The 13,803-nt window shown below is 37.9% G+C and overlaps 1 protein-coding gene across 8 annotated transcripts in view; it reads left to right on the top strand.

Moving 5' to 3' along the window:
• The first annotated feature begins 4,363 nt into the window (after positions 1-4,363).
• The window catches only part of SFSWAP (splicing factor SWAP), a 37,545-nt gene continuing 28,105 nt past the window's right edge, over positions 4,364-13,803 (top strand). The window contains exons 1-6 of one of the 8 annotated variants that reach the window (XM_015877653.1): positions 4,807-4,933; positions 6,826-6,962; positions 7,356-7,478; positions 8,073-8,210; positions 10,999-11,084; positions 13,351-13,576. In XM_015877653.1, coding sequence (XP_015733139.1) covers positions 7,469-7,478; positions 8,073-8,210; positions 10,999-11,084; positions 13,351-13,576 — 460 coding nt within the window. In that variant the 5' untranslated portion in view covers positions 4,807-4,933; positions 6,826-6,962; positions 7,356-7,468. Of the gene's footprint in view, positions 7,526-8,072; positions 8,211-10,998; positions 11,085-13,350; positions 13,577-13,803 lie in introns of all 8 variants that reach the window. The other 7 variants (XM_032447793.1, XR_001558453.2, XM_015877648.2 and 4 more) reach the window with 7 other exon arrangements.

Here is a 13,803-nt window from a genome sequence, read left to right as displayed (position 1 = left end):
TATTTGCAGAACCACAAACTTTGCAAGTAATTAGCTTCTACATTCATTCTATAATATGAAACGACAGCTATTTATAATCTGTATTCCCTTGTTATCACTAGTAATAAATATGGCCTCACAATCCATTAAAGCTAATGAATGTCTTCAGTTCTATAACTATGCTATTATAAATAAATAATAGTGGTTTTAACACAAGTTTACATAAGGCCGACTTGGATCTTCTGACATCTGTATATTCCAACAGCGTAAAGTAAAAAATAAAATATAAAAATCAGACAGCATTTATTTCCTCGTGTATGAAATGTGGCTCTCTTCAAGCAGCAGACAAACAGTCACCAAGGTTTGGTTAGGAATGCTATTGCACCAAACAAATGGTACTCCTCACAAGAAAAATAAGTCTCATTTCCACATGCAATAAACTTATTCAGCCATGACCTCCTGAAAAGAAGAGGATTCCTCTTAATGGCTATGAGAAGATTAAATACAGTTGGGCGGACTGCAACACGGGGTTGGCAGCCTTGTTGCATAAAGAATTTAGCATAAAACCTCCTTGCAGTAAGACAGATCTGCTATCAACTTTGAAGGTTGCCCCTAAACACAAATGTGCTATTGAGAAAGTAGCAGTCCATTTTGATTACTTTATCTGCAAGACAGAACATGACTTCAAAAAATAACACAAACACAAGATCAGTAGAACAGAATGCAAGTTAATTTCCAGTGATATTACATTTTGCAAACATGGGCTCCCACAGTAACTAAAGCAAATCTATGATGAAAGCTGAAAGTAAGGAATTTGATTAATTATAAACTGAATATATTTTAAAACTATTTAACTTGCTCTTCAGATCTTTTGTACAGTAACAAAGGGTTTGCTATACATTTTAACTGCAGTGTCTCATACTGAAATCACCACTTTGGAACAAAAAACAGCATGAAAACAGAGCTTGAAATAAGAGAATTCAACATTGATTGTTACTGCTACTCATAAACTTTAATTTACTCTTTCCAGGCACAGAACATTAAAATGCCTTTGATGATACAACAGTGAAGATGTTTTTCAATAAAGAAATGGAAGGGGGTGGGAAAAAAAGGACAAGTTTATTTAATTTTGTTGTATTTTGTCATCAGCTGCACATTAAATTCTACTCCATCAAAATTTCTTCTACCAAATGGCTGAGCTACATTGTTCAGACCTGTGACAAGAGGTGTCTGATAGAACCTACTGGGCATTTTCAAGGTAAACACCTCATGGAAAAAAGTTACATATTGTCCCTGGTACTCTCCACTTCCTTCCCCCTCCCTTTTATTCCTGCTTTAGTATAACATTTTCTATTTCTGTGCATCTTTTCTTCTTAAAATCACCCTCAAGAAAGCAGTCCTATGGCCAGAAGACAGTAACCAGATAAATCAGTCATAGAAATTGGCAGGCTGTGAAATATAGATACACAGAAGAAAGAACCTGACAGAGGATATGTAAGAAAGGTCCTCTATAGATAAATAGCATCACAAAGATGAGAGCATTTAACCTTATATTTTTAGACAGTCAGGCAAATATAATTTTCACATAAGTAGTAAGTAACTCTCTGGAAATAAAGTCAGTAACTAAACTATGAACTACAGAAAGCTTATAATAGGAAGAGCCAGAAATCCTCATCCATTACTCTGATACTCTGCACCCAGTCATTAATGTGGTCACTTACACACTACAGCCATTACCATAGCTATAAGTTGTTTACCTAGAAACTGTTTTACAGCAATTCTGTGTTTAAAATGTGATTCCACTTAAATTGGACTGGGATTACTGTATGTTTTATATGGGGATTCTACAGTAATGGCAGAAGTAACAGTAGCATCTGCTTTAAAACTCACGATAATTTAGAGAATCTCTTCTTCAGGAGATTAATTATATACAAATTTAATGTTCAAGTAAAGCTCACTGGTTTTGTGCATACTTCCCTATAGAACACAGCAACTCTTTCATTACAAGATACCACTGAGATAGAATAAAGATGTCTGACAGAAGTGTGAGTTCATGCCATGCTCTGTAATAAGCAAGAAACCGTAGATCTTGGCTCCAGCTTCCAAGTAGAGCATTTTCTACAAAAATAACAAACCTACTTTGAGTCCCAGTCTCAAGACTGATACAATATTTGTAAGCTTTCCATTTTTACTACAAAGGACACTATGCACATGTTGATCAACAATAATCCTTTATGGTAGCTCTCTCATACGCAGCTTTGTCTCTGTATAACCCAAATACTTTAATCCATTTCTTTGAATTTATATAAATTCCCACCTTCAAATTACAGCTTCTTCATTATAAAAAATAGCACATCTCTATTCAGAACTGCTTACCCTGTCTTTGTTTAGTTTTCAGTAAGGTCTCTTAACTTCAGCAGTCGCGATTTCTTTGTTCCTGTTTGACTGGAACAGCACTGGATGCGTTCTTTTGGTACGCTTGAAATTTCTTTCATATCACTGAAGGACAAGAAGGGAGGCAAACAGTATTTTTCTTTAGAATCAGCCCAACATACTTTTCTTTCAAACCTACTTCAGAACTGAGATATACTATGGTTTTCTACACTTTCAGCTAAAGGTAAACTGCACAGTACTAGATGACTACACTTCTATTATGATGGAAGAAAAAATGATAGATCTAAGCCCAAAAAAGAAGGGCTTCCTACCTGCAACAGAATGAAAATAGAAAAATCAAAGAGATTTATATTTTTATTTCTTACAGCTAGCTACTCTTCCTCCCAGTCACTTCAGCAAGAATTGAGTGTCTGCATTAAATAATATGGGTATTCTACTCTATAAAGACTTTAAAACAGAAGCCTACCATCATTTCAGGTTGTAGTTTCTTAATGAAGTTGAATGTCTTTAAATGCAATAAATAAGAAAACATACCCTACATCTACCACCAAGTTTCCTTTCTGACTATGGTAATGTATATTGGAATAAAAAATAAAAATGGGATAGTTTACTTGCACAGAAAAAAAAAAACTGTCATAGATATTTTTACTACAACACAAATGTACCATCATGTATTCTTACATGTCTGCTCATGTTTCTACATGTTTCCTTGAGTACTTTACAATTTGACAATAATCATTGTGCTGTACTGTTCTTTGAGAACTACATGTGAACAAATAGCCTAGAACATCACATGCTGGAATAAACAGTGTGATGATGCTAGAGCCCTTAGGTCTCACTTTGTCCTTTTTTAAAGGCAGACACATGCTTACCCTTACCCATTTCTCAACATTATTTTCACATCACCAAATTAACACAAATTAGCTTTTATGGTCTTGGAGTTAGCATATCCCCTCCTGTTCTTAATAATTCAGTGGAAAAACTATCAGCACCTGGTGCCGTATTGCTCCTGGGTGTTCTGATTGCCTCTTGATTCTTCCACAAACAGCTCAGCTGGCTGGAAATTTGCTGTTTGTTTGCCTTTATCCATTTCACCATTAAAGAGCTTATTAGAATACTCCCTCCATCTTTCTGTAATTGCATTCTTTGTAACTGAGATTTCCACGTTCGTCCTTTATCTGACTCACGCACAGCTCGCATGTCCACCTCAAATGCTGATATCCTGGTAAAGTATTCTGCAGCTTGCTTATTACACCATCAATTCAACTGCTCAGAGCCATTTTGGTGCCGTATTATCTCTATGCTGAGACATTTGCATTACCAGACTTAAGGAAGCGATGAGAACATCACCACCTATCTATATTTAATTACTTTCTTAAACCCTCTCATAAACAGTCTCTTGTTTGTCCTTTAACTTCTCACATTTTGTTATGAGGTTTATTTCGGTGTTGCAATTCACTGTCACAGATATGGCGGAATCCCAGTGGATTCTGTTTTATTGCATGGCCATGATTGGAAGATCAGTCCAAAGAGCTTTAGATTTCTTCAGTGCACAGTAATAGATGCTTCTAGATGCCAACACAAGCTGTGTGCTTGTGCCCAGTGTCCACACATGGCTTTTATTGCCTTGCTTTATATCTTCCCTTCCTTGATGGCAGTATTCCTGGTACAGGATGATAAAGAAGAAAAAAAAAACCAAAAAAAAACCAAAAAAAACCAAAAAACACATAAACAAAACCCCGCAGGCTATAGGTTAACCCCCATTTCAGACTGGGAATCATGATGTGCTTAATTAATTACAACATTTATTACAAAACAGCCAAATCGTTTCCTCAGTGAATCCTTGCACAGCTCTATTGACTGACGTGAACAAAGTCCTGACGCTGAGATAAACGATCCCACACGGCCTCGGGCCCAGCTCCCCCGCTCCGCACTTTCGCCACACCCGTGACGTCAGAATCCTCTCCAGGCAACCGACCGGTTCTGCCTCACGCCGCCTCGAATTTATCCGCACCGTGGCCGTTGACAGCACAGAGTTCGTTAGCGCTGTACGCTCGTTTGATTTCTAGCTCGAGTCACAGAAATTTGAGGCGAATCTATCGAATACCGGAAAATAGACAGCTCTCCGCCTGGCCAGCGGAAGCGGAAGGGTCGCCATTTTGTTTCGGGTGATGGCGACTGTGGTGCCCTGGAGCTGTGGAGTTTAGCGCGGGCCCGGTTACTCCTGTGGGACTCGCAGCTCGGACAGTCATTGTTACTGCGAGTTTCCTCCTCCTCGTCTCGCCCTCCGCCGATATACGGAGGGGTCGGGGGCTCTCGACGGATCGCAGAAGAGGCAGGCCCGCCCGCCGCCCCTCATGTTGTTGTCAGGCGGGGGAGCGGCTCCCGGGCCCCCCGGAGGAGGTGGAGGAGGAGGAGGTGGAGGTGGGAATAGCCGTGTGGAGCTGCTGGTGTTCGGCTATGCCTGCAAGCTGTTTCGAGATGATGAGAAGGCTCAGTACCAGGAGCAGGGGCGACACCTTATTCCTTGGATGGGAGACCCCAAGATCATGATCGATAGGTCGGTGTAACACAACCCCTAGACTGTGCTGCGAGATCTCCTGTTATAGCCTCTTTCTGTGCCTCCCCTTGTGCTGTGGGCAAGCGAGGGAGGGGGATGAGCGGAGGGCTTGCTGCTGGATGTGTGGGGATCTTCTTCACTGGCAGCATTGGAGGGCTGCGCCTTTTGCTGGGCTGCTTCCAGTGCTGTGTGTGGAATCCTGCTGTCCCCCGGCAACGGGAACTTGGGGTTCCCTTGTCTGGCAGTGTTGGGAGGTTCCCATCTTTTTGACACCAGTGTGTGGGGTCTTCTTCCTCCACTTGCTCGGGCTGAGTTTGCAGAGTGGAAGAGGGGAATGATCTGTTTTCTGTGCAAACCAGAGACATATTTTCTCACTTGAAAACCAACAGAGCATGGGGAGCTTTTAATAGGAGCGATATGTGTTCTCTTAACAAGCAGAGTGCAGTGTAGGAAGTGAAAAGATGTTTACACACCGTACAGAAAATGAGGTTTATTGCTGTGTAATCTTGACTGCAAGCTGTTGGTGGAGTACCCTAGGAGCAGTTCTTCCTGTGATTGCATTTTCCTTGTGCCATGTGTGAATCACTGTATCAACCAGAACAGTTCTGGTTTGGGGCGCTTGCTTTTCAAATGTTATGTTGTAGGTGGCTTTTTAGGTTGTTGAGGAGTAGGTAACAGAGTGTACCGTGGCTAGAGAGTGTATCAGAATCTGGTGGTTTGAGTTTTATTCTGGTCTCTTATGAGTTTCAGCAGTGCAGAGCAGGGTTTAGAAACAGTTTATTCAGAATGAGTTTTCTGGATATTTATCTGGAGGAAGAAAATTAGAAGTCAAGCTGGGTATGCACGAGTGGAGCTCTATAAAAGTACAGTTTAGTACAATTTAAGAAGAGTCATGGCTGACCCTGAACACCTCACTGGGAAAGATGGCAGGATTTTGACTTGAAAAGGATCACGTGACATACTATACATATTTGTTCCCTCAATTTCATCGTTAATTTAATGCTGAGCGTGATTTTTCTTATTTCAATTTAACACAACTCTAATTGTCTTGGAAAAAAATCCACAAGAGTGGAGAAAAGAGAAAACCTTACACAATGTTGGATACTTAAGGTTGAAGTTTATTTGTTAATTTGAGTAAATATGAATATGTGAAAAAACACCTTTATATTGATATTATGTTGCACTTCTTATCTACATGAGAAGTGTTATAATACACACTTCTGATGGCAGCTCACTTCTATGATGGATTTTGTTAGTCAGTAGAGGCCGTTTTGCTGTTATATACAACAGTAACCCAGTTTGTGGTAGTTATAGAAATTGTTGGGAGCAAAAATAAGTATGTGCATGTCCGTACATACATATAATACCCCAAAAAGCCAAATAACCCACATGCGTAAGTTAAGGAAGCTTGCATTTACTAATCCTGTAGACTCCTTTAGAAGCTTAGATTCTTTTTATCTCCAGCAGCAGGAAGTCTTCACTTTCACCATTTTGAGAAAAGCACGTTGCTGTTGGAAGACATGGGTTGAAGGTTCTCTAACAGAGCTTGATTTACCAGACCTACATGTTTCATTAACGTTTTGCTATTAGAATATTTACTTTCTTTGTTTTTGGTCTAGCGAGTTGGCACAAGTCAAGAGTTGTGTGTGGGAAGACACCTCAGCGGAGTGGACTTTACTGACACTTTTCAATCAGTTTCTTTTATGATGCGCCCACATTATCCCAATGCAATGCTTTTCCTGCAAATAAAATTATTTCTGCGTAGTAGAAAGGAAGTGTACATCATTGATCTTTGCCGTTTTTACGGTGAACCTCCTTAAATTGCATGTATATGTTACTGTTCCTATGTATGTGTGTCTCTCTATCACATAACCCAGAACTTATTTCCTCAGCCAAATGGCTAGGGGCCGAGCCTAGCCATGATTTTACCTCCAATGGACGCAAGTTTCTATGGTGAAGATATCTCCTGAGAGTTCGGGACTAGCAGAAAGAAGCGAGGAAATTTCGACCGTTTGGTTCTTACGGATAGGTATTTATGTATTCGGGTTTGTGTGAATGTAAGCTATTTGACTTTCCAGAAAACGATATTTTGCAAGTGACGTTGATTGGTTGGTTGAACCACGTACGGTAAGAGCTGTTAAGGAAATGGATCCCACTTAAACTATTAAAGGATACCTTTGCCTTTTAATTGTAATAATTTTTTAGTTTCTTTGAGAGGAATTTAGACTATTAAACAAATTTTCAATAGTTGGTGACAAATGATAAGCAAAATTAAATGTAAATTCTAAAAGGAAGTATGCTTTAACATGTAAGTGCTTTTTTTTGTTGTTTTTTGTTTTCATTTTTAATGGGTAAGTATTTAAGTAGTCACATGAACTCAAGCCCTAAGTTCTTTGCATTGACCAGCTTTTTCGTCCTGCAGGTATGATGGGCGCGGTCACCTGCATGACCTTTCTGAATATGATGCTGAATATTCTACGTGGAACAGAGATTATCAATTGTCTGAAGAGGAAGCTAGAATAGAAGCCCTCTGTGATGAAGAGAGGTATTTAGCCTTGCATACGGACTTGCTTGAGGAGGAGGCGAGGCAAGGTATTACTCAAGGAAACTTCCTGAGTTAGCACATGTTTAAATAAATAATTATGAAATGAAATTAACTCCTACTTATTTTATACTCTCTTTTTTTCTGATGTTATCTTGACAGTACCCAGTGGATTCGAAAAACGGGAGTCTTTGCGTATGTGAGAGGACCACAGGATAGTTTAAATATAGATCCACACAGAAATTGCCCTGATTCTGAGGGCACTGGGATTTCAACCCCTCCCCCAAAAAAGAATAAAATAAACACATCCTGCTTCTTTTCCAGTGCCATATAACTGAAAGCCATTCTTCTTGTCTGCATAATTGTGTTAGAATGTCTTAACCATCAGCCTTTATCTCTTCAGGGAGATATTATTAGTCAGCATATGTACATGCTGCCTCTTTCTATTTAATTTTTAATGAAAGTTAAATTAATTAGGTGAAAACGTCTCATCTGAAAACTTAAGTAAGAACCATTACCTTTTATTTTATTTTTATTTTTTTATGACATAAGCTTTTAAGTATGTTGTATTAATTTATAATTGTGTTTTTGTTCAAGAGGAGGAATATAAAAGACTGAGCGAAGCTTTGGCAGAAGATGGTACCTATAATGCAGTGGGATTCCGTTATGGCAGTGATTATTATGACCCTTCAGAACCCACTGAGGAGGAGGAGCATCAGCCTGCAAAACAAAGAGGTAAAGGATAAAAATAGTGAGCCTTAGTTAAGGGGAAGAGCTTAGCTCTTCTGTCTCCCATTCTAATCTTCTTCAACTGAAGTCAATTGAGTTTTTAACATGTAATCTTAAGGAACCTTTCAAGTGTTAATGAACTCTTGGTGAAGGTAGAATTGTTTAATTCATGATTGGACTTGTTTAACTATATTGCTGGGTTACTGAGATGTGAGATGTGTTTGTTTTACCAAGGTATGGAATATAATGCAGGATTGTTTTAGCTATTAAAGATTGTTTGGTTGATCTTGCTGTTGTGTGGGAAAGTCTGACTGTGTCAGGTCAGCAACGCTGGTGCTTGCATTCCACCAAGGGGTTCTCCTGTGCTCTTCAGTGCTGATGCTTAATTTGTGTTGTCTTTTTCAGTGTAATCATTTCTTTTGTTCCCTTATGTCTGGTAGGTTGCATAACCAAATGCTTTGTCTTCTCTGCATACAGTTTTTCAATGTTTCTCGTAAAATGGGTGTGTTGCATGTTGTGTAAATTTGTGTACAGCTTGCACCTGCAGAAATTTTGGGGATGGTTAAGAATATGTTTTTAGTTGGGCTGCAACGTTGTTCTCTGCTATTCAGGTATTAGAAAAGTGAATGTTCCCCTCTATGTTGGTTGCTAAAAATGGAATCTGTTGAACCTTATAGCATGTCTTCATTGGAAGAAGAACTTGTAAAGCTGTGATAACATACCATAGTGTTATAGTAAAAGATTCATGAGTTCTAGTTTTATGTGGGTTGCTGTACATGTTTTTCTTTCCTGGAAAGGTGAGATACCTAGAATAATGTATTTCAGTTTTAATGGAATCATTCTTTCAGTAACAAGGTGCAAATTGAACATTACTGAGTCATTGAAAAAGAGAGAATTATTCCAATCTTCAAGTTAATATTTATTTAATCAATATTTGATACTGCATGGAAGCTCCATACTAAACTGTTACAGAATCTTTCATTGTAATGTGAGTGTTCTATTGCTGCTGACAAGACGCAGAAATCCTCATAGTAGCTCATGGGATCATTATCTTGGCTGTTAATTTTCTTATCAGACTATGAAGTGAAAACTTATAGTAATGATGGATGACAAAGGGGCACATCCTGGTAGTATGTGAGAGTAGTTGGAGAAAAAGATAGAAACATCAGTAATATGTTTTGCTGTAGTTGAAACTGTGCAGCTTTTTAATAGATTGCTGTGTGGTAGCCATTTCCAATAATCTAGGACTATAAATCCTTAAATTGATTTTTATAAATTGCAATAGAGTAAAATTTAGTATTGGAAGATGCTCGTAACAGGAACGTGTATTAACTGTACTTCTGTGAACGCTTCAAGTATTAGCTGGAGCTGCTGCCAAATGAAACAGAGCTGTTCTTTGCTGCTGCTTACTTTCCTTAATGTCATAATTTCTGTGAGCCTTTGTGGGCTTGAAATGGTTAAATACATTTAAAATAAATAAATTGCTTATAACAATATAAAAGGAGACCGTCTTTCTTTCATGGCTGTTTGCTTTCAAGTAGTAACTATGACTCTTCATGCACAACTAGGATGTCTGATGCTCATGTCCGCGGTCTTCCTGTTTACAATGTGTCAGAGCCTTTAGTCTGCACATGCATTTTCTAAAGGACACGAAATATTGACTTGAACTTTAATGCATGCATTATTGTACAAATGTCATTGCTTTATTTACACTTTCCATCCCTGCAAGTTAAGTGCAAGTTTGCATTTAACTATTTATAACTTCTTGAAGCCCACCAGTGATAATGTAACATCAGAATGATACAATGTTACCTTAAAATGCAGGCATGGACCTCAATGTCCAAGTTAATTTCCCCTCCATTAATGTTTTTGTTTGTACTCTCTAAATTGCTAGAATATAACTAAAGTTCATTCTTCCTCAAAATATTTAAAATATTTAATAGACAGTATTGAAAGTTGCATTAAAAATGTGAACTGTCTGGTTGAATTAGTGTATGATATTTTACAAAGCAAAATATTTTCTGTGTAATATTTCTGATATAGCTAGTGGTAGGATGTAATTGACCTTTGTAAGGCAATAGTTGTTTTAGATGAGTCATTTGTGTAATAAATCTGTTAAATATTTGGCAGTGCTAAAGTTGATACGAAAGCAACGATACCAACTTGAGGCTGAACTCAAAGATGAATGGCAACATTTATTTAATCAATTATTAAGGCAGCTACTGGTTTATCTCTATAGGTTAAGAAAGTGTGCTTTCCTCTCCCTATTGCACTTCTACAGTTTTCATTAGGGCAAGAAAAGTGGTGAAAGTACTTTGTCTTGTTTTTATAGGCTGAAGTGGTAGCTAATGAGGTCAGATCAGATGCATGGGTCTTAATACCTTTAGAGATACTGGGTGTCTGTTTTAATTAATGTTAGGAGAAGATTTACCCAATGCATTAATTTTGTTTTCTTAAAAACAAGAAGTAACAGTAATGAGAATCTATGTTTACAGTTTGATTTGAGACTTATCTGTCTCCAGCACTGTAGTCAGGTATGATGTATATAGGTTTCTGTTCTTCCTAATACCTAATTTATGCAATCTTACTCATATTTAGTATAAACAAAACTACGCGTAACATCAGGCAGAGGAATCATATCTAAATGTCTTTAGTGTTACTGTTAATAGTTTCATCTGAGAAATTTCTGGGCTGCACATCCTTTATCTAAACTTCATGTTTTGTGATTTTTTGTTAACGTTGAATACATTGTCCTGTTCTGTGTTTTAATATTTTTCTCTGTCATTTGTTGTAGAAATATCTCAGACAGAAACTGTGGAAGAAAACGAAGAACCTTTTGTTGCCCCTCCAGGACTGAATGTACCTTCTGATGTGGAACTGGTATGTGTGTACTTTTAATACATACTACATTTCTCTGGGTTTTCAAGGCGTCTGTGGTGCTTTTTCTCCATTCATTTCATTTTGGTGGACTTGAAATTATTCTCAAATTGTGCCTTCATTTCAAATGTACTTCTTTAATACTAAAGATTTTCTTTAAGTCTCTTGAATCTTCTTATTCATGCTGGAATTATGACTCTGCTTACACTGAGTGTATTTAGTATCACTTCAGGTATTATAGATCATGTGGGAAGGTGGACGTGCAGTCCCAGTCTGAAGCGTGTAGGAAGTGACTGGACATAAAGGCTGCATTTAGACTAGCTTATATATTATATACTAGCTTATATATTATATATTATATACCCTTATTCATGGGTAAGGGTGACTGGTTTTGATCACTGCATTTAAGAAGTCTGTAGATGCCATGGAAGTGTGCAGGAAGAGGACGCTGTCAGTTAGTTTTATGAAGAAAGTTTAAGAATTGCCATGTTTTTTCAAAAAAAAAAAGAGTATATTCGAGAGGCAAGATAAGATTTCCGGGCTCAGTCAAGAGCGAAGGGTTGTTGTTTAACTTGCAGTAAGGGATACTCACTTGGGAAAAATTTTTAATTGCCGTAGTAATTAAAGATTGTAACAGAATACAAGACTAGTTGATAGCACTTCCCACTGTTTGACTATTCTTCAGTTTTTTTTCTGTGTTCTGGCAGGTACTCCTGCTTTTAGCAGTTATAACAAATAGTTCTAATCAGTTTAATTTAGTCTTTTTTTAATTAAATATTGTAGGATAGTGAAATATGTCTGTGACGTCTGCGTTTACTTCATGGTGATTTAATGTATTTTGTTTTTAAAATTTCTGAAGTTTTGCAGATCACTGATGCTTCAGAGCTTATAAAAAATGTCAGTTTCAAATTCAAAACCAGGTAGTAATTTCCAGTGCAGTCTTTCTTGAGCTTCCTTGCTGATTTGTTGCTTTGTTCATAAATCTCTAGGCCTTGAAATACATGTTGTGTTTCATCGTAAGAACCGCAGAAGAGGATAAATTTCATATATGGCTAAATTGTAAAACAGACTACAAACAAAAGAGTCCATTTGTTGAGAGCCTCGTTATCTCTAATTAAAATAATCTCAGTAGTGTGCTAGAGGGACAAGTGAAATTTGAAACAACTAATTATTTTTCTTGATTGAACATGTTGTTCCAATATAGATTCCAACTGGCTGAAAATAGATTCTAAATATGTGCTGTTTAGTCTCACTCAGGCTTTCTCCCTGAATAGAGCACTGCTGTCTCTTGTGCTTCTGATCTTCTGAAAAACATTTTCTAAGGTCTGTGACATATCTGCCTCTGGACCAATAAAAATTCAAAGCTGAAGTGATTCATTAGTGTGACATTTCATTTATTATAGGATTGCACAGTTTGTTGAGTACAAGAAAAAAAGAGACCTATCTAAATATGAAATTAAGAACAGCTAACGATAAATTTATTCATTCTTTAAGCATATTCTTGTTCTTCTCACTCCTTGACATTGCATGGGATTGCAAGAGTGGAAATGCATAGGTGCTACTTAAATTTCTTCATTCTCTTTTATTGCTAAAGTAGCCAATTATTATTTTTGGGACATGGCAACACGTAAAATTGCAGTATGTTTGTTTTACAATGCAACATGTTCCTTCCATGATAGGACATAGTTAGTCATAGAATAGCTTGGAGAGGAAAGTACCTTAAAAGTCATCTAGGCCTGAGCTCAGTGCTCTAGATGGGACCTCATGAGGGCAACACTGTAAGAGGTTTTTATAGCTAGGGAACAATACTTGCACCTTTAGTGATAACTGTGCACAGTGGATATCCAAAGCATCTTGAGATTTAAGGTTGATCCACTGTATATTGGCACTGCTATGTCAACAAACATGTCTGTCTCCTCTCTCATGCTGATGGTGGTGTCTGTATAGCCCTGGAGTGTGCGCCTGGCTCTAAACAATGTTTTTGCTGCATCAAGTTCAACCAGAATTTGTTCCCTGGTTCAGTTTGGTGTGATAGATGCAGAGCATCTTGCAAAAGAAAATGAAAGAGCTGCTGGGGAAGGTGGAGTCTGTTTGTTTTCTTTCTCATTGTTGACATGCTTCTACCAGTTGAAAGTGATGATGACACTGTTGGTAGAGAAAGCTGAGGAGGCGGTCAGGGAACTGCTGCTCTTTCTGCTTCCTTCTGGAGTTTGGCAGACTCTACAAGCTGCTTATGAAAATTTAAATACGTGTTATTTTACTCCCACAGCCACCAACAGCAAAAATGCATGCGATTATAGAACGAACTGCAAATTTTGTCTGCAAGCAGGGAGCACAGTTTGAGATTATGCTGAAAGCCAAGCAAGCACGCAACTCCCAGTTTGACTTCTTGCGATTTGATCACTACCTCAATCCCTACTACAAATTCATTCAGAAAGCTATGAAGGAGGGTCGATATGCTGCTCCTTCTGAAAATAAAGCAGACGAGAAAAAACGTAAGTAGTTGTTTGCTAAGTAAATGCCTTTGGGGTGTAAATCAATGGGACATCCACTGGTCTTTTTTGGTAAAGAAGCCATATATTTGGGGGGTTTTGTAGTAGCAGTGCTGTTACACTGTAGCTGAAATTGATGTCACAATTTAGGATTTTCTTAAGATAAGCTTTTCTAGAAGAAAAAGTTGTTTAGGAAAGCTTGCTCATACCAAACTGCTACAATCTTGGAG

The sequence above is a fragment of the Coturnix japonica genome, chromosome 15 (assembly GCF_001577835.2).
Source record: "Coturnix japonica isolate 7356 chromosome 15, Coturnix japonica 2.1, whole genome shotgun sequence".
NCBI classification, from domain to species: Eukaryota; Metazoa; Chordata; class Aves; order Galliformes; family Phasianidae; genus Coturnix; species Coturnix japonica.
The sequence above is the reverse complement of the archived record's forward strand: the minus strand, read 5'-3'. Positions and strand labels throughout refer to the sequence as shown.